General features: G+C 39.4%; 1 protein-coding gene across 1 annotated transcript in view; it reads left to right on the top strand.

The window, feature by feature from the left end:
- The window catches only part of LOC114297591 (putative zinc transporter At3g08650), a 74,234-nt gene that overhangs the window by 31,865 nt on the left and 21,924 nt on the right, over positions 1 to 20,445 (top strand). The window contains exons 4-6 of the mRNA XM_082918934.1: positions 4,628 to 4,676; positions 6,185 to 6,471; positions 7,574 to 7,702. Of these exons, the coding sequence (XP_082775060.1) occupies positions 4,628 to 4,676; positions 6,185 to 6,471; positions 7,574 to 7,702 (465 nt within the window). The remainder of the gene's footprint in view (positions 1 to 4,627; positions 4,677 to 6,184; positions 6,472 to 7,573; positions 7,703 to 20,445) is intronic.

Raw genomic sequence — 20,445 nt, 5'->3', positions numbered from 1 at the left:
TACGTTATGATTCAAATTTATACATTGAATCATTTAAGTATTATTGTTCACTGAGCTTCGCTCACTCCGTGTTATGTCTGTCTCTATAGGTAATCAACCTGGACGTCAGTCTTAACCCATCATGTCTGTTCCGCTTTTGTCTACTTCAATGCGTCCAAGCACTTAGATAAAGCTCATTCATTTTTGTGGAGTTCTTGTTAAGCTTTTAACTTTGTGCTCTAAGTTTTCTGTTTAAGGTCATGAAGTGTATATAACCTTCTTTTACCAATGCTTTTGCCATATGCCCAACTTTGGGGCCGGGTCTGTATATTTATGTATGCGCGTGACCGTTTCTCATATGTGTGTTCATAGTATGGTTGTTTATCTGATGCAATGTTTGTGATCCTGGCATATTAGTGATAGCTCAATGGATACTGTTCATGTTAATACTTGCTTCCATTCAGGCCCCATATGTTATGCAAATCAACTTTTATGTTCGTTTCCAAATTAGTCATGCCCAAACTTTTAGGGACGAGTTTGGGGCGTGACAACTCCTTTACCCTGAAACGTAACCTCGGCTTGATTTGGGGGTTTCAATGTGACACTTTTGGAAACACAATTAATGGATGCACAATTTACTACTAACCAATCCTTTCCCAATATGACATCAAAATGAATCATGTTCAACGGCATCAAATCAACTAGTAGTTCAACATTCTCAATTACTACAGCACATGCTCTATAAATGGATGCAACGGTCATAGTTCTCCCAGATGGAGCGGACACAGAAAACAAATAACCAAGGGGTTCTGGTTCCCTATTTAACTTCTCGGCAAATTTAGTAGAGACAAATGAATGTGTAGAACACGAATCAATCAATATATATGCATCTTGAGAACAAATTGGAAGGGTACCTGACACTACTGTCTCGGCGCTCTGAGTGTCTCTTGGCACTAGTGCAAAAACTCTGCCCTCCCTCATCTACGCCTTCCCGACATTGCTTTTCTGTGTAGAGCCCAAAGTACTCCCATTTTTCTTACCATCATTAGTCTTTATCTTCGGACAGTCTTTCACACGATGACATATCTCACCACATTCAAAACAAGCTCCAGACGCCCAATGACAAACTCCGAAATGCGGCTTCCCACAACTGGAACATGTCAGCCTAGTGTTACCTTCCTGGGTCGAGTTGTTTGAACTGCCCATATTCGCCTTCTTTTTGGCACCAAACGGTGCTCGACGATTGTCATAATTCTGCCTTTTTCTCTAGCTCTCTCCTTAACCCTGATATCGGTTTAAATTAGCTTCTACCAGGATGGCCTTGTCTAATACTCCGGCGTATGTTGGCATGCTGAGCATGTTAACTTGATATTGTATTGGCCCACGAAGCCCACTTTCAAATTTCCTAGCTTTTCTATATTCATCATTGATCATATGAGGGGCATATCTCGCCAACTCGGTGAAGGCATGGTCATATTCAGCCACTGTTCTGTTACCCTGTGTCAAAGTCTGAAATTTTGTGGTCTTACGATCTCGGACACTAAGAGGGAAATGCTTGTCATAAAATAACTCCAAAAATTTGGCCCAAGTCAAACCTGGATTACCCTCCCGGATCGTCATCCACCACCTACGAGCATCGTCGTCTAACGTGAATGCTGCCAATGACACCTTCTGAGCGTCGGTGCTGGGAAAAATCTCGAACAACTTCTCCATCTCAAGAACCCATGCTTCGGCTTTCAACAACTCTATACCTGCGTAGAACTTCGGCGGATTGATCTTCTTAAATTCCTTGATCAAAGTCAATGTGCCATCCCCATACAAAGCTGGCTGTGGAGGCACTTGCAGTACTGGAGGAGGTGGAGGCGGAACTGCATGTCGACCGTTGGTATGCTCGGCCTGAGCAGAGGTAGTACTAGTGTGCTGCTACCATGCTTGCCTCAACTCATGGGCCAAACCCTCTACCATCCTTTCTAATCTATCCAACCTATCCTCGAATTGATCTCAACTAACTGGAGGTCTAGCCCTTCTCATGATGCTAGGAGTATGCAAAATGCGACTTTAAAACAAAATGAACAAATAGACATGTATGCAAGTACCAAATAATCATGCCGAGATGATGCTCATCTTGTCAAGTAGCAAGCAATATGATGCAATTCTAACATCATTCTAAGGGAAATCCTATGCTCTTTAGGACTCAAGTGTGTGAATAACGTACTATAAAGAACCGGAGCTCTGATACCAATCTGTCACGACCCCATTCCGCCCCTAGTAGAATGGTGCCATAATGACCAATAATCCGAGATTACCAAAGGCCAACTTACAAAGATTCACACAATTAGAGTATATATATATATACGGGGCATACATGTGCGGAAGCAATAAATTTAAATCTAAATAGTCCATAAGAGCTGTGCATAAATCAAATGAAATGACATACATTATAACATCATTTACAACTTGGATACAAATGAAATAAAGTACATATTATATCTTGATCAAAAGGCTTCTCAAGTCGAAACATACAAAAGATATGGATTACAAACTAAGAAGCATAATTTTCAAGATGCTAGCAAAACGTGAATCCAAAACAACTTGCAAATAACATCTAGGCGTCACCGGCCTCTTGCTCATCACCTACATATATATAAGGAGAGAGTGAGCTTGGATACTCAGTGAATGATATTAGAAATAAAGGTTTGAATGAATGATATTCGAGATCTTTATCAAAACAATACATAACATAACTTGTATAAATCAAGGGATGAACCAAGTTCATCTATCAAGTCTTTCAAAGCTTCGAGGGATGCTTACTAGCATCAATATAATACAAGGGATGACATTCCTGACAAAACAAGGGAATAATCGACCTGGAATCAATTAGACAAACCCACCCGTACAAGACCGTCAGTGGCAAGGGAGATATCTCAAACAAGGGTACTAGTTGCATTATAGTCTCCTAGCACTAAGGACTTTTCAAGAATGTCATCAAAACAAGATAATACTTGATACAAAACTATGAATAATCATTCATACTTGAACAAACACTTTTCCAAAACGAAACAAGCAAAGCTTTTATCAAAACATTAGAAAATAGCTTTATTAAAAATACCACTCACATAGCTCTTCGGGTGCAGGGATTAAGGCTAGAATCCAAGACCTACAAATACATGGCAAGGTCCATTGAAACGCATTTCAAGAAGACAAGAAGAGATGCTCAAAGATGGATATAAAATGCATTCCCAAAATAAGCTTTACATGAGTGTAAATGATCCCAGCATTTCTTTCAAAATTAAGTCAAGACAAAGCAAATCATGTGCTGGGAGTTAAAACACTGTTTCTCACCTCGAGAAAACATGCTGGGTACCAACCAGGTCTTGGCCGAGGTCCCACACCTCTTGGCCGACGTGTGGTCTCCTAGGCCTAGGTGCGAGATCTAGGCAAGAGTGGGTCTCGGCGACCACACTTAAGGAAATGAAGTCTGGAAAATCTGGGTTTCCTCTTGAAGAACATGAAGAACATGAACATGAAGAACATGAATGCTAAAATCATAACTTCTTTATTAAAAATCTGAGATTTCATGAGATGAATTCAAAAACATGAACCTGGGTACCCGTAGTTGAAGATCTTTTTGAAAACAAACATAAAAATACGGAACTTGTTATAAACTTTCGAATCAAAACATTGTTTTCCTTCAAGAACTCAAGAACATCATTTTCTCTTTCTAAAACCAAACTTTAAATCAATACATGGCTCATGAATCATGCCAGATCATGCAATGTGATCAAATAAACATAAAGAACAACAAGAGTAGATTAAGAATCTAATCTCAAAACACGGATCTAACGGCTCAAACTCTAAAGATCAAGCTTGGGATCTAGCTCTCTCACTCTAAACTTCTCTTCCTCTTCCTAGAGCTTCTCTCTCTACAATGCAAAAGGTATGACACAAATGATATGGGTTCTCAGCTAGTACCTGACTTAACTCTCTGCTGGGACACGTGGCAACGCCGGATTGGATCTCCTCAAAAATGTGATAAAATGACAAGACAAGAGTTATGACAAAGTGTGTATAACAAGCAAGGTGACAAGGGCACTCTAACAAGGCAATGACCTCGGGTCAAGACGTAGGCTTTCGCAAGTAAGGTCTCAATGATCTCGGCTAGGAAGGATGACACTTGACCTAGATGTGCCACACCTCAGTCTAGGTCATACCAATCCAGGAACAAGATCACTAGGTGCAAGGATCAAGGATCTAGAATGCCTAGATGATAACATCTTGGCCTAGATGATACATATCTCGGCCTAGGTGATGCACACCTCGGCCTTGATGATGACATCTCGGCCAATATGCCAAGGTGAAGGTGGAGGTCAACCAAAGTGGTTCCAAGGTGGTCCTAGGTGTTAGCGTGCAATGGCCTAGGTGTGAGAGGTTCAAAGGTGTGACCTAGGCTACGCACACCAAGCAAGGAACAAAGCATACAAGCAATACTCAAGCAAATCACATAAGCACAAAACAAGACATGGACCTTTACTTTAGGCAAAACAAGTCAAAATCTACAAATGCAAGCTTAACAAAACAAAATCATGCAGATGCACATGAACATGGCTAAGACGAGGATGAGGGTCATTACAATGGTAGTAGCAATTAGGTTGTGTTTGGAATTTTGACAGGTGGAATTTTCATTTGGCTTTGTAAGAAGGTGATGACTCTCGATCTTTCATCTTTTGAAAAATGGAAATTTTTGCTTTCTGTAATATTACCAAGTTTTACTTCTATTACTTCTATTACCATAAGCAATCCTAACTCATGTTATTAATTGTTGGTAGTGTTCCTGTCATTGTTGTTATACTCTTTACATCCCTAATTCAAGTTTCCTGATGAATGCTCTTGTAACTCGATTTACATGCTTGACTATTTTTCCTAGCATGTTTATGTGAGGACAGTTGGTGATGGCGGCATTCATTTTTGAAAAACAACCTATGGTTGTTTTGACATGTGCCCAATAAACCTTCTTTTTGAATAGTCTAACAATGCAGAAAAGAGTCTAAAATAAGAGAGTTGTCATGTCGATTATGAAAATTCATTTTTGTACTTGCTCAGTGATTCATAGTGTTATTTATTTGTTACTTTTTTTTTTAAAGTATGCAGCGTATTCCCAAGTTTTTGTCCATACTAGCTGTCAAACGAGTATCCAAGTTCCTAATTTCTTCCTTCACTATAAAGCATATGCCCCTTCACAGAGTCCAAATCCTGTTACACTTGTATTCAATAAGAATCCTATAAACAAAAACTTTTTTTCAAAAGAAAAACTATTGCGCTATGTATGTCGGTCAAAGGATACACTAATTTGGCATTGACTCATAATTTTTACTGATAGTGCATGTTACCTTCTACAGAATTATATCTAACTATATAAGTTTAAGCTTCTAAGCCCATGAAGTGTAATCCTTAAACTTGCTGGAGCTGACTTTCCATGTCTTTTTATTTTGTTGGAAGTTTATTGCCTACCAATGCAACAGAGTTTAGTTGTGCTAAACATATTGGAGTTACGAGAATAATATGCCACCCCTTTCTACCACATATATAATCATTAAAGTGAAAAGTGTATCAATTTAAGATTCTGTAATTTTGTTTCCATAAAAGATAACAGAAAAAAGTATATTCATTTTAGAATAATGTACCAGTAATTTGGAAAGTCTGAATGAAGTGTGGATAAGCTAAAGAGTCATAAATGCTAAAATTTTCTAGTATTCCATAACTGAAGCACCTCTTCATCATATCTTTTATTTCAAATTTGAACTTCCATGTTGGTGACATCACTTTGATTTTTCAATCAGGTTATTCATTTGCTTCTTTGTGGAGTTTGTACTGCTACACCGTTGTTAATTTCATTACATACTTCCCCGTTCGTATTGAATTTTAATTGCATTATATAGCAATTAAGTGAATTACAGCTTCAATAACTTAGATGTCTTGTTCTTGATGTTTCAATACCAAGACTTTGGTGAGCAGAAATGAAGCACTATAAACCTGACCCTGGCAGAAGCTTATAGCATAAGTTCAAAGCAAACAATTTGTCCTGCTGAAAACATGAAATAGGAGTCCATTTCTCTCCACTCCTGGCACATATAATCTGACGTGCCGTGCCGATTTGCATGCTTTTTGGCCAATATTATTGACTTGCATTATTGTTTTTTTTTTGTTCAATTTTTGGAGCAATATGGTGAAGTAAGCATGTTAGACATAAAAGGAGCGAACGCAACTAAAGTCATTCTTGTTGTTGGAATAATGACACTTCATTCCTTTAGGGAAGGTTCTAGTGTTGAAGTGTCCTTTGCTGGCTCAAAAGATTTATCTCAGGGCCTTTTGGTAACTTTGGCTATTGCTGTGCATAACATACATAAGGGCTTAGCTGTTAGTATGGTGTTGGCATCAAGGGGGGTTTCTCCACAGAATGTAATGTTCTGGAGTGTAATTACATCATTGCCCCAGGTAATAATATAGTTTTTCTTATTGATATCTTCAAACTCACTGGTTGGAAAATGGAAATATACGTTTCAAACTAAAAAGCAACTGAGCATGTAAAAGACATGATTTCCTTTCAGTGGGAACAAAGCCATATATTGCATTACGTACCCATGATTTGCTTTTTGTTGTTTATAACAGAACCTCTATGTTGATTTGGGATAGACATGATATACTTCTACGCTTCATTATATGGTGCATTCACGATTACTTGATGAACGAGCTATATATATAGCGCAATGTCTGACATTTCGAAAACTTATTTGCATCATATACATTATTGATGCTAGTGAAGCATGCAATGGACGCTTCTAGTATTAGGAAATGAATATAACAATAGAGAAAAATAAAAAATAAAAAATCATGATAAGAAAGTACCAGCAATATGCATATATAATATTTTGTTGACCTATTTTATTTTATTTTATTTTTTTGAACGATTTTCTGTATAAGTATGTCTGAATTTTCTGGTGTTTGTGTCACATATCTGTAGCTATCTATAAGGATAGCCATGGCCAATATATCATCTAGAATAGGGTAACTCAAAATATCAACCGTATTTTTGTTCCTTTCAGAAATAAAAAGAGAGAGGGGGGGTTATTGACATCATACACATGACTACCACAATGGAAGCATGCGAAAATAGAACCATACATAGAAAGATACAATACAATAGTGGCATGCATATTATAATTATGTATAAGAGATTCATGAAGTTTCATTTTCAATATTAACATGGAAATTTTGAAAACTAATCAAAGTTGTATAATTTCTTTTAGCACATATATATATGAGAATATATGATTCACTGAAAATTTCCTTGCAATGTTGGCGCCCTATTGTTTTAGAATCTTGTATGTGAATCTGTCATGTTTGTGTCCATGTTGTGCTACTTAGACAATATCGGTTCCATTTATCACAAACATCTCTAATGGGGAAAAAAAAAGCATAAAAGGAACTGATTTTTTAATCAATGTTAAGTAGCTAAAGGTTTAAATAATGATATTCTTGTTTATATGTGCTTAAAATGCCTTTTCTTATTGGCCTGTTCGCATCTTTGTTGCTGCAGCCTATTGTAGCAGTTCCTTCATTTATATGTGCAAATGCTTTTAACAAATTCCTGCCATTCTGTAAGGGCTTTGCAGCTGCGTGTATGATTTGGATGGTCATTGCTGAGGTCCTTCCCGATGGACTCAAGGTAACATTCCTCATTGTCTGGTTGAATCTTTGATCTTAAAGATTTGTGCACAACACTAAGGTTTCATCTTCTTGTGACACAGTAATAGGTTAACCAATTTCCTTTCAATCAAATTAGCAAAGTTAGGACAATTGTTTTGCTTCTGCCTATCGTTCACTTGATGGTTCATGTTAGAATACTTATTTTTGTTCTTTTGTTCTCTTGTTAATATTTACGTAAGATGAGGGTACGATGGTCATATTGCTATATTAGGGTTTGTATATATATTTGGCTGATGTCAAGTTGAGAAACAATGATTATTCAATATATATAAAATTACTCTTTCTTTTTCTTTTTCCTCATAAATCCCAACCCTAAATTCTTTCATTTTACAATCTAACTTGGTATTAGAGCAATCTATTCTTCTTCAGAAAGGTTTCTACAGACTAGAGATCGATATCAAGTGACTAAGACGTGCTGATGTCATCAGCCGTACAATGATGTCAACATGACGTAAGCACTGTACGGACGGGTCCTTCACCCCTAGACTAGAAATTGCCTCCTGAGATTTATGATTTTTGTGGAATTTTTTGATCATCCCTGATATAAGTTTTCGATTTTTGAAAGTATTTCATGTTTTTGGTACTGTTTTTCAAATCTGCTCTTAGGACTGTTTTTTGCTAAATCTACTTGCTGGAATCCTATCTCTGGGAGCCGAAACTCCCTCCTTCAGTGTTATTTGCTATTATTTTGTTGATTTACTACTGTTAGGTTGATGTTTGATTCGTTTTTGGACTTTTTCTGGTACTATACATAATTGGCAGTGTTATTTTCCAACATATACCCACTGAAACTTACTATATAGGGGCTGAAAATTATCTAGCAAGGTCTGGTTGATCTTAAAGTGTTGATTTGTGTTGGTGGGTTGATGTTTTTGGTTGATGTTTTTGGTTGAATTTGCGTCCAAATCTGTTTGGTAGACATAGGTTCTCCAATCATTCCTCTGTAATCTTGGATTCTTGTTGATTGAACTATTTCCAGTGGCTATACTCATGGTTGTAAGAGCTAATTGGTGTGGATAATTTCTATTTGCAAGATTTCTACAGCTTTCATACTCGTGTTGAGTATTTTGTGTGATCGATTGTCATGGCTAAAATTGAGAATAAGGCAATAGCTATGAGTAAAGATGATGACATGCCCAAATCTATTACTACCAAGAAGTTGAATAGTGCCAATTATTTAGCTTAGGCTCATGCTGTAAAAAATTTCTTACGTGGTAAGAAGAAATCCCGCTTCATTAGCGAACTCCCTCCTATAACTAACGACAAAGCTTATGATGATTGGTGTGGTGACGATTCCTGTGTTATGGGTTGGATCTGGCATAGCTTGGAACCATAGGTTACTACTACCGTGGAATTTTGTGATACCTCTAAGGAAATTTGGGAGTCCCTTGCTGACTCCTTTTCGACAGAGTAATGTCTCTCGGGTCTATGAGCTATATGAGTAGATTTTTGATATGCGCCAATATGGCCGGTCTCTTCCTGATTATTATAGTAGTCTCAAGACCTTGTGGGATCAGTTATTGCAGCATCGACCCTTCACTACTGATGTGAACAAACAGAAGCAACATTGGGAGGACTTCATGATGGCTTCTTTACTCTCTGGCTTAGATCCTGAATTGCGAGGGTTCAAGGATCAGATTCTTACCAGTGAGACTTTACCTTCTGCTGCTAATACCTATTCTCGGCAATTACATTCTTCTTTGGGATAGGCACAATCTACCTCCGGGTCCTCTACCTTGTCATCTTTTGCATTAGTCTCGAGTAGTGCTCATCGTGGGTCTACTCGAGGGGGTTTTCTTGGCACATCTAGTCAACAAGGCTCTTATTCTGGTTCACGGGGTTCTCGTGGGGTTGGTTCCTGTGGTGGTGGCTCCCGTGGTGGTTTCAGGAATGAAGGAAGTAGTGGACCTAGTTCTCGCACACGTGGCGATCGCAAGTGTATTCATTGTGGTTCCCGAGGTCATACTGAACCTTTGGTGTTGGCAGAAGTATGGCTGTCACGCCCCACTTTTTATTACTCGAAATCATTACCAAATCCATTAATTCACTTCAAGTTCAGAGACAACATGCGGAAATAAACTCAAATATTCGACTAGTAGAATTAAATAGTAATTCTCTCATTCGAATGCAAATTAAATACAACATGAGCATTCTAAATAAACTGCGCGTAGGCTTACAATCATTAAAGAATCAAAAGAAGGGTGTAACCCTTTTACAACAATGGCACTTCGCCAACACAAAAGAGGCCCCGTGGCCAACAAATAAAAAGATCCAAATCTTGTATCACATCCTGACTATCACCTGAAAAAAGATTCAATAACGTGGGATGAACATATAGTCCAGTAGGGATCTCAACATGATCCTCAACAATAACAACTTACAGATAGCTATGATCATGAATGCTCAATCTCATAATAGAATACTAATGTGGCAGTTTATACAAAAATATACATAAGTATGAACTTTTCTCAAAAACAGTCATTTCATTCAACGCTATAAGCGATTCATCTTTCTTTTCTTTTCATTATCCCTGGTTCCCCAACTTTTATAACAATAACAACATCTTAGAAAACAATTTCACTAAGCCCACTACCTTTCTCCTATTTTCCATACTTATAACAGATTTTTTCCTTTTTCAAAACTTACTTTCAAATACCCAATTTTTCTTCACACATTCCCAAAATCTCACAATGGCATTTTGGTTTGTTCCTGTAACAACCCTCATACTGTTTACTGATTAATGACTGATTGATTACCGATTACTGCTAAACGGAACTGATAACTGACTGATAATTGAACTGAGTAAAGTACTGAACTGACTGATTGAAATTGGAATCTGAATTAACTGAGTATATGTTACTTAATTGCATTCTATCTGTTTGATTGTCTGATTATCTGTTCATGTTTATATGTTTAAACTGCTAATTGAAGGCCTTATCGGCGGCCGAATTAGAAACCAATTGATGTTCCGTGACCCTCATAATTAATGCAATTTTATGGTATATTTATCTGAAAACTGATTAGGTATGATTAAATTAGATTAAATTAAGCTAATTAAAGAGTTGGACTTAATTACCATTTTGCCACTTAAGTGGCCCACTACTTGGATCATCTTTGATTCTCATTATGCTCACACATACACATTTCATCAGCTCATTTTGAGCACACCACCGACTAGAGAGAGGGAGGTAGGGAGTTAGAGTGAATTCACCTTGAATTCCTTGGAAACTTGAAGAATTGCTTGGTAATTGAAGTGTATTTGCATATTTGAGCTCCCTCACTCCTAATTCTACAAGATTAAGGTAGGACATCCATCTTCTTGTTGCTGTCCTTGAGTTCATTCTTGCATGATTCATGTTAATTTGTAGAGCTAAGTCATGATTTGGTCCATAAATGATGGATTGAAGCTCATTTCTTGCATGCATGGTTGAATTAATGAGTTTTGAGTTGAATTCATGGTAAATGGTTACATGCATGTCCATGTTGTAAGAGTAGACCATGTTTTCATCTTGTTTTGAAAAGAATGAGCTCATTTGAACAAGCTTTGAAGCTTTGATTCGGTTTAAATCCTTGCATGTTTGCATGTTCTTCATATTCTTGAAAATGGGTTTGAATATGGTTCTAATTGACTCACCTTTGGGGCTTGAATTCATAAATTGAGCTTTGAAACTTGTTATACATTGAATTTAATGATGTTTTCCAGAATTTGGGCCCAAGAGGTCGAGTTTGGAGTGGTTGAATGCTTGGTTTGAGCTTGGGAGGCAAATCTGGAAATTCCAGATTTGGCTTCCTCGCTCGAGCGAAGGATTCCCCGCTCGAGCGAGCACCTTTGTCCAGGGCTCCGCTCGAGCGACCATCGAGCGACCATCGCGCGTAAAATTTCAGCATCCAGTACTTTTACTGTTTTGCAGACCGCTCGAGCGAAGGATTCCTCGCTCGAGCGAAGCCTTTGATTTTGGACTTACGCTCGAGCGTAGAAAGTCTCGCTCGAGCGAGGCTCCTATTTTCAGCAAACTTTGCGAAATGTTTTCTAAGTGTATTTTTGCATCCTCATCCCATCCTAGGCATTCTTAGGCCTAGTTTAAGGCACCTTGATGAGGATATCATTGTAGAACACACCAAGGCAAATTAGGGATTAAGTTATGAGATTTCCCAACTGTGTAGCTTAGTGTGTTCAACCTGTGAACTGTGTAGGGTTGGCAACTGGGGAGACACGCTCTAGCATACTGTAGCCCAGAACTCTGTGAGTAACAATTGTGTAAAGATATGTTCAACTGATTATCTTCTGAATACTGAACTGAACTGTTTACTGAACTGGTATTATTTACTGAATGAATGTATGTCCTTTATTTCTGAACTGTACTGTGGCATCCTTAGTATCTACGGTTTACTGTTACTGTTACTGTCACAGAGATCTCTGTCGGTTTCCTTGTGGAACCACTACTGTTTACTGACTGATGGCCATCATTACTGTTCGGTCTTTTAAGACCTACTGTTACTGTTATGCTAATGGATGTACCACATATGACTGTTTACTGTACTGAGCAACTGAATTACTGATTGAAATGAACTGTTTTCATTACTGTAAGGACATTCATTCTAAACCCCTTTACGCTTTATGTTATTCACTGGGCTTTAGCTCACTGCTCATATATATATGTAGGTGTACAGGCACCAGACCGCAGCTAGAGGCGTCAGGGTTACTCCAGTTTTGTCAAGCCAGCCTTTGTGCCTCACTGCGAGGTTCCGAGCCTACTGTTAAGGCTTAGGGGTGTTTTAGAATTTCCCCCTTTTTGTACTGTTTCACTGTTTTGTATAGACTGACTGTTTACTGTACTGTTATACAGGGATTAGGTCCCTGTACTGTGTGACTGTTAATTTTGTATACTGTGTTGTACAGACGGAATGTTTTCTGTACTGTTATGTGGGGTTGAGTCCCTAGTTAAATGGATGTGAATATTGTGTATACTGTTCTGTACTGTTTTTGTATAATGTATGAAAAGCCTTTTTGCATACAGACTGTCACAGCTCAATGGACACTATTTATTTACTGTATTGGCTTCCGCCAGGCCCTGTACTCTGTTTCACTGTATTACTGTTCAGCAGGCCTTCGGTAATCTCGGATTACTGGTCGGTTACGGTGCTAAACCCATAGGGCCGGGTTTGGGTCGTGACAGAGTGGTATCAGAGCGATACTTACCACGAGTTATACCGCACACACGTGTCCAAATGAGCTATAGGGGGTCCTAGAAAAAGTAATTAGGACATCTCATGAACTTGAAAAGTGTGTGGCTATGTTATGACTGAATATCTGTTAATGCCTTAAACTATGAAACAAATGACTGCTTATGTTTAAAACTGTTATAACTGCTTATAGTGAAATGGACAATGCAAATGAACCTGAGTCCTCATCTACTGAGGCAAGAATGGAAAGAATGGAAAGAATGATAGAACTGATAACTGCTAGACTGGAACAACAACAGAACCAACCGCCCCCACCTCCTCCTCCTCCGGTACAGCCGGAACCTAATGCGAATGCGGATGATGGGGATATTATTGCTCTCACCCATAAATTCAGTAAGATGAAACCGCCATCCTTCCAGGGAGGCCTTGAACCGTTAAAAGCTGAAGCGTGGGTGCTTGAGACAGAGAAATTATTTGAGGTGTTCCCGTGCTCTGAAGCGAATAAAGTACTGTTAGCTACCTTCACCTTACAAGAAGAAGCTAGAAGGTGGTGGATGTTAATCCGTGAAACAAACACTGTTATGACTTGGGCTCAGTTCAAGGAGTCCTTCTTTGAAAAGTACTTCCCTCAGTGTGTCAGGGATAGAAAAGTGACTGAATTTGAACAGCTGAAGCAGGGCACAATGTCCGTTGCAGAATATGAAACCAAATTTACTGAACTTGCCCGTTATGCACCGCACATGGTGGATACTGAATATAAGAAGGCCAGAAAATTTGAAGGTGGCCTTAATGTGGCAATACTTGACCGGATAAATGTTTTGAAATTACCGACTTTTGTGGGTGTTCTCGACCGGGCATTGATGGCCGAGTCGAACATTGCAGCAGTGAAACAATCTGAAGCACCAACGACTGAATGGCATGGAAAAAGGCAGAGTTTCAAATTTAAAAAAGGCAAGCACAACCCAGCCAACAAGAAACAGAATACGGGGTTGACAACTAGCCCCAGCCAAGGGAGTGGTTTCATACCACCCTGTTCTGAATGTGGCAAGAAGCACAAAGGGGTTTGCTACAGAATATCTGGAGCCTGTTACAGGTGTGGCAAGGTGGGCCACATGGTTAAAGACTGCCCCTCTGCTCCACAAGCCAGTGGTAAAGCTGCACCAAGCGCAGCAGTGTCAAATGCTCCACCAAAGCCTAACCCTAAAGCTACCGGGAAAGAGCCTATGAGGCAAGGCCGAGTGTTCGCACTAGTACCGGGAGATGTGCAGAATACCGAGACCGTTGTGTCAGGTATTCTCTCTATCTGTACTCAAAATGCATATGTACTGATTGATTCGGGGTCTACGCATTCTTATGTATCATATGCTTTTTCACGGAAATTGGATAGACCCTTAGAACCCATGAACTATCTGCTAGCCGTATCATCACCCGTAGGGGGATCTATGACATGTGCTTATATGTACCCCGCATGTGAAATCATTGTTGGGGATATGCATCTGTTTATTGATTTACTGCCATTGAACATTGATCATTTTGACGTAATATTGGGGATGGATTGGTTACAAAAATATCATGCCACTATTGACTGTGTGACCAAGCAAGTTGTTTTTCGTCCACCTGGTTTTCCTGAATTTGTGTTTAATGGGAGTGGAGTAGTACCTCCTCCGTATTTGATTTCGTCAGTGAAAGCTGTTAAATTAATTAGAAAGGGGTGTAAAGGATATCTGTGTTCTGTACTGACTGTGTCTACTGATGATAGTGTTAAAACTGATGTGAATTGTATTCCTATAGTCAGGGAATTTCCAGATGTTTTTCCAGATAATCTTCCAGGAGATTTGACTGATAGGGAGATTGAATTTACCGTTGATGTGATTCCCGGAACACAACCAGTTTCTAAAGCTCCTTACAGAATGGCTCCAACTGAACTGAAGGAACTGAAAGTGCAATTGCAAGAACTGTTAGATAAAAAGTTCATCAGACCTAGCACTTCGCCATGGGGTGCTCCTGTTTTGTTTGTCAAGAAGAAAGATGGCTCACTGAGACTGTGCATTGACTACCGTGAACTGAATAAGGTAACTGTAAAGAACAAATACCCTTTGCCACGCATTGATGATTTATTTGATCAGTTACAGGGTGCACAAGTGTTTTCTAAGATTGATCTTAGATCCGGATATCATCAATTGAAGGTTAAACCAGAAGACATTGATAAAACTGCTTTTAGAACGAGGTATGGACACTACGAATTTTTGGTTATGCCTTTTGGAGTCACGAATGCACCAGCTGCTTTTATGGACCTCATGAACAGAATTTTTAAACCATACCTTGATGACTTTATTGTTGTATTTATCGATGACATATTGATTTACTCCAAAAGTATAGAACAGCATGAACATCATCTGAGACTTGCCCTACAAACCTTAAGGGAACAGAAACTGTATGCTAAACTGTCTAAATGTGAATTTTGGCTTGACCATGTTATGTTTTTGGGGCATGTTGTTAGCAAAGATGGAATTTCTGTTGATCCGCAGAAAATTGAAGCTGTGGTGAACTGGCCTAGACCAACAAATGTGACTGAAGTCCGAAGCTTTTTGGGATTGGCTGGATATTACAGAAGATTTGTCAAAGATTTCTCCAAAATTGCCCTACCATTGACTCAGTTAACTCAAAAGGGGACATCATTTGACTGGACCGACCAAAGAGAATCTGCTTTCCAGGAGTTGAAAACTCGACTTGTGACTGCACCAGTTTTGACTTTACCCTCAGGTACGGATGGTTATACTGTATTTAGTGATGCTTCTCATAAGGGTTTGGGATGTGTTTTAATGCAGAATGGGAAGGTTATAGCTTATGCTTCCCGACAACTGAGACCACATGAAAAGAATTACCCGACCCATGATCTGGAACTTGCTGCAGTAGTATTTGCACTGAAAATTTGGCGTCACTACCTGTACGGGGTAACATGTGAAGTGTATACCGACCACAAGAGCTTGAAGTATTTCTTCACACAGAAAGAACTGAATATGAGACAGCGGAGATGGCTAGAACTGATAAAGGATTACGACCTACAGATCTTGTACCACCCAGGAAAAGCCAATACCGTTGCCGATGCATTGAGCCGGAAATCGATTGGAAACTTAGCCTGTTTGCTTACCAGACAGAAAGAGTTGCTTTGTGACCTTGAAAAATCTGAAATAGAAATTGTTTTGAGAGAACAAGGTGGAACCTTAGCTGCTATTTCTGCTCGACCAGCACTGGTTGAAGAGATTAAAGAGAAACAGCAACTGGATGACTTCTTGAAAAAGATCATCGAAGAAAGAGAATCTAAACCGAGACCGGGATTCAAATTTGAGAATAATGTACTGAAATTTCAAGAAAGACTGTGTGTACCAAATGATATTGAACTGAAAAGAAGAGTTCTGCGAGAAGGCCACAATTCGAAATTGTCTATCCATCCGGGGAATACGAAAATGTACCAAGATCTGAAACAGAATTTCTGGTGGCCGGGAATGAAGAAAGAAATTGCTGATTTTGTATCCAAATGTCTTCATTGCCAACAGGTCAAAGCTGAACATCAGCGACCTGCCGGATTATTGCAACCTCTACCCATACCAGAGTGGAAATGGGAGCATATCACGATGGATTTTGTCGTTGGATTACCTCGCTCCAGAAAAGGTATGGATTCAATTTGGGTTATTGTTGATAGACTAACCAAATCTGCTCACTTCTTACCTGTCAAGACAATCTATAATGCGGACAAATTGGCTGTTATCTATATTGATGAAATTGTAAGACTGCATGGAGTGCCTGTGTCTATTGTTTCTGACAGGGATTCGAAGTTTACATCGAGGTTTTGGCAAAGCCTACAAACTGCACTGGGTACTGAACTGAGACTGAGTAGTGCCTATCATCCTCAGACAGATGGCCAATCAGAAAGGACCATCCAAACTCTGGAGGATTTACTGAGAATGTGTGTCCTTGATTTTCAGGGAAACTGGGAAAGTCACTTGCCCTTAGCTGAATTCGCCTACAACAACAGCTACCATTCGAGTACTGGTATGGCGCCTTTTGAGGCATTGTATGGTAGAAAATGTAGATCTCCAATTTGCTGGGCAGAAGTTGGAGATGGGCCTTTGCTTGGGCCCGAGATGGTGTATGAAACAACTGAAAAAGTGAAACTGATACAGCAAAGACTGAAAACTGCACAGAGTAGACAGAAAAGTTATGCAGATGTCAGGAGACGAGACAGAGAGTATGAAGTGGGTGATCACGTTTTTGTGAAAGTGACACCAATGAAAGGCCAGACTCGTTTTGGAGTCAAAGGCAAGTTAGCACCGAGATACGTCGGACCATACGAGATCATTGAGAAAATCAATCCGGTGGCGTATCAAGTTGCGCTTCCTCCTGAAATGGAGCATATGCATAACGTCTTCCACATTTCTATGTTGAGAGACTATCTCCGGGATCCCTTCCATGTAATAGAGCCTACCCACGTAGTGTTGAGTGATGACTACACTTACGAGGAACGGCCTATACAGATTGTAAACCGACGGATCAAGAAACTGAGGAACAAAGAGATCCCGTTAGTGAAAGTTGACTGGCAGAACCATGGTGGCGTGTATGCCACTTGGGAAAGGGAAGATGACATGGCTAAACGATATCCTGAACTGTTTCCACTGAATCCTGTTTTCTTCCAGAATGAAGGTAACTCGAGTTTAGAGGACTAAACTCTTTATAAGGAGGGGAGACTGTAACAACCCTCATACTGTTTACTGATTAATGACTGATTGATTACCGATTACTGCTAAACGGAACTGATAACTGACTGATAATTGAACTGAGTAAAGTACTGAACTGACTGATTGAAATTGGAATCTGAATTAACTGAGTATATGTTACTTAATTGCATTCTATCTGTTTGATTGTCTGATTATCTGTTCATGTTTATATGTTTAAACTGCTAATTGAAGGCCTTATCGGCGGCCGAATTAGAAACCAATTGATGTTCCGTGACCCTCATAATTAATGCAATTTTATGGTATATTTATCTGAAAACTGATTAGGTATGATTAAATTAGATTAAATTAAGCTAATTAAAGAGTTGGACTTAATTACCATTTTGCCACTTAAGTGGCCCACTACTTGGATCATCTTTGATTCTCATTATGCTCACACATACACATTTCATCAGCTCATTTTGAGCACACCACCGACTAGAGAGAGGGAGGTAGGGAGTTAGAGTGAATTCACCTTGAATTCCTTGGAAACTTGAAGAATTGCTTGGTAATTGAAGTGTATTTGCATATTTGAGCTCCCTCACTCCTAATTCTACAAGATTAAGGTAGGACATCCATCTTCTTGTTGCTGTCCTTGAGTTCATTCTTGCATGATTCATGTTAATTTGTAGAGCTAAGTCATGATTTGGTCCATAAATGATGGATTGAAGCTCATTTCTTGCATGCATGGTTGAATTAATGAGTTTTGAGTTGAATTCATGGTAAATGGTTACATGCATGTCCATGTTGTAAGAGTAGACCATGTTTTCATCTTGTTTTGAAAAGAATGAGCTCATTTGAACAAGCTTTGAAGCTTTGATTCGGTTTAAATCCTTGCATGTTTGCATGTTCTTCATATTCTTGAAAATGGGTTTGAATATGGTTCTAATTGACTCACCTTTGGGGCTTGAATTCATAAATTGAGCTTTGAAACTTGTTATACATTGAATTTAATGATGTTTTCCAGAATTTGGGCCCAAGAGGTCGAGTTTGGAGTGGTTGAATGCTTGGTTTGAGCTTGGGAGGCAAATCTGGAAATTCCAGATTTGGCTTCCTCGCTCGAGCGAAGGATTCCCCGCTCGAGCGAGCACCTTTGTCCAGGGCTCCGCTCGAGCGACCATCGAGCGACCATCGCGCGTAAAATTTCAGCATCCAGTACTTTTACTGTTTTGCAGACCGCTCGAGCGAAGGATTCCTCGCTCGAGCGAAGCCTTTGATTTTGGACTTACGCTCGAGCGTAGAAAGTCTCGCTCGAGCGAGGCTCCTATTTTCAGCAAACTTTGCGAAATGTTTTCTAAGTGTATTTTTGCATCCTCATCCCATCCTAGGCATTCTTAGGCCTAGTTTAAGGCACCTTGATGAGGATATCATTGTAGAACACACCAAGGCAAATTAGGGATTAAGTTATGAGATTTCCCAACTGTGTAGCTTAGTGTGTTCAACCTGTGAACTGTGTAGGGTTGGCAACTGGGGAGACACGCTCTAGCATACTGTAGCCCAGAACTCTGTGAGTAACAATTGTGTAAAGATATGTTCAACTGATTATCTTCTGAATACTGAACTGAACTGTTTACTGAACTGGTATTATTTACTGAATGAATGTATGTCCTTTATTTCTGAACTGTACTGTGGCATCCTTAGTATCTACGGTTTACTGTTACTGTTACTGTCACAGAGATCTCTGTCGGTTTCCTTGTGGAACCACTACTGTTTACTGACTGATGGCCATCATTACTGTTCGGTCTTTTAAGACCTACTGTTACTGTTATGCTAATGGATGTACCACATATGACTGTTTACTGTACTGAGCAACTGAATTACTGATTGAAATGAACTGTTTTCATTACTGTAAGGACATTCATTCTAAACCCCTTTACGCTTTATGTTATTCACTGGGCTTTAGCTCACTGCTCATATATATATGTAGGTGTACAGGCACCAGACCGCAGCTAGAGGCGTCAGGGTTACTCCAGTTTTGTCAAGCCAGCCTTTGTGCCTCACTGCGAGGTTCCGAGCCTACTGTTAAGGCTTAGGGGTGTTTTAGAATTTCCCCCTTTTTGTACTGTTTCACTGTTTTGTATAGACTGACTGTTTACTGTACTGTTATACAGGGATTAGGTCCCTGTACTGTGTGACTGTTAATTTTGTATACTGTGTTGTACAGACGGAATGTTTTCTGTACTGTTATGTGGGGTTGAGTCCCTAGTTAAATGGATGTGAATATTGTGTATACTGTTCTGTACTGTTTTTGTATAATGTATGAAAAGCCTTTTTGCATACAGACTGTCACAGCTCAATGGACACTATTTATTTACTGTATTGGCTTCCGCCAGGCCCTGTACTCTGTTTCACTGTATTACTGTTCAGCAGGCCTTCGGTAATCTCGGATTACTGGCCGGTTACGGTGCTAAACCCATAGGGCCGGGTTTGGGTCGTGACAGTTCCCAATACATTCATATCTATACATGCATGCCTTTAAAAAAAAGGAGATAACAAATCATCAACATTTATATAATTAACAAATGAGGCAACTCGGCCCTCCAAAGTTGTAACCATCGCAATACATGATATACTCAGATACACTGAGACAAAAACAATAAAACTCTACTCTACCGGCTAAGTCAGTTCTCCAGGCGCTAGCTGGAAGGTGACGGTACTTCTGATTATAAGCGCAGTCAGTTCTCTAGGTGCTAGCTGGAAGGTAACGGTGCCTCTGATTATAAGGGCAGTGTATAACACCAATAAT

This window comes from Camellia sinensis, chromosome 3 (assembly GCF_055761805.1).
Source record: "Camellia sinensis isolate YWXY chromosome 3, ASM5576180v1, whole genome shotgun sequence".
NCBI classification, from domain to species: Eukaryota; Viridiplantae; Streptophyta; class Magnoliopsida; order Ericales; family Theaceae; genus Camellia; species Camellia sinensis.
This window is presented reverse-complemented; position numbering and strand designations above follow the sequence as displayed.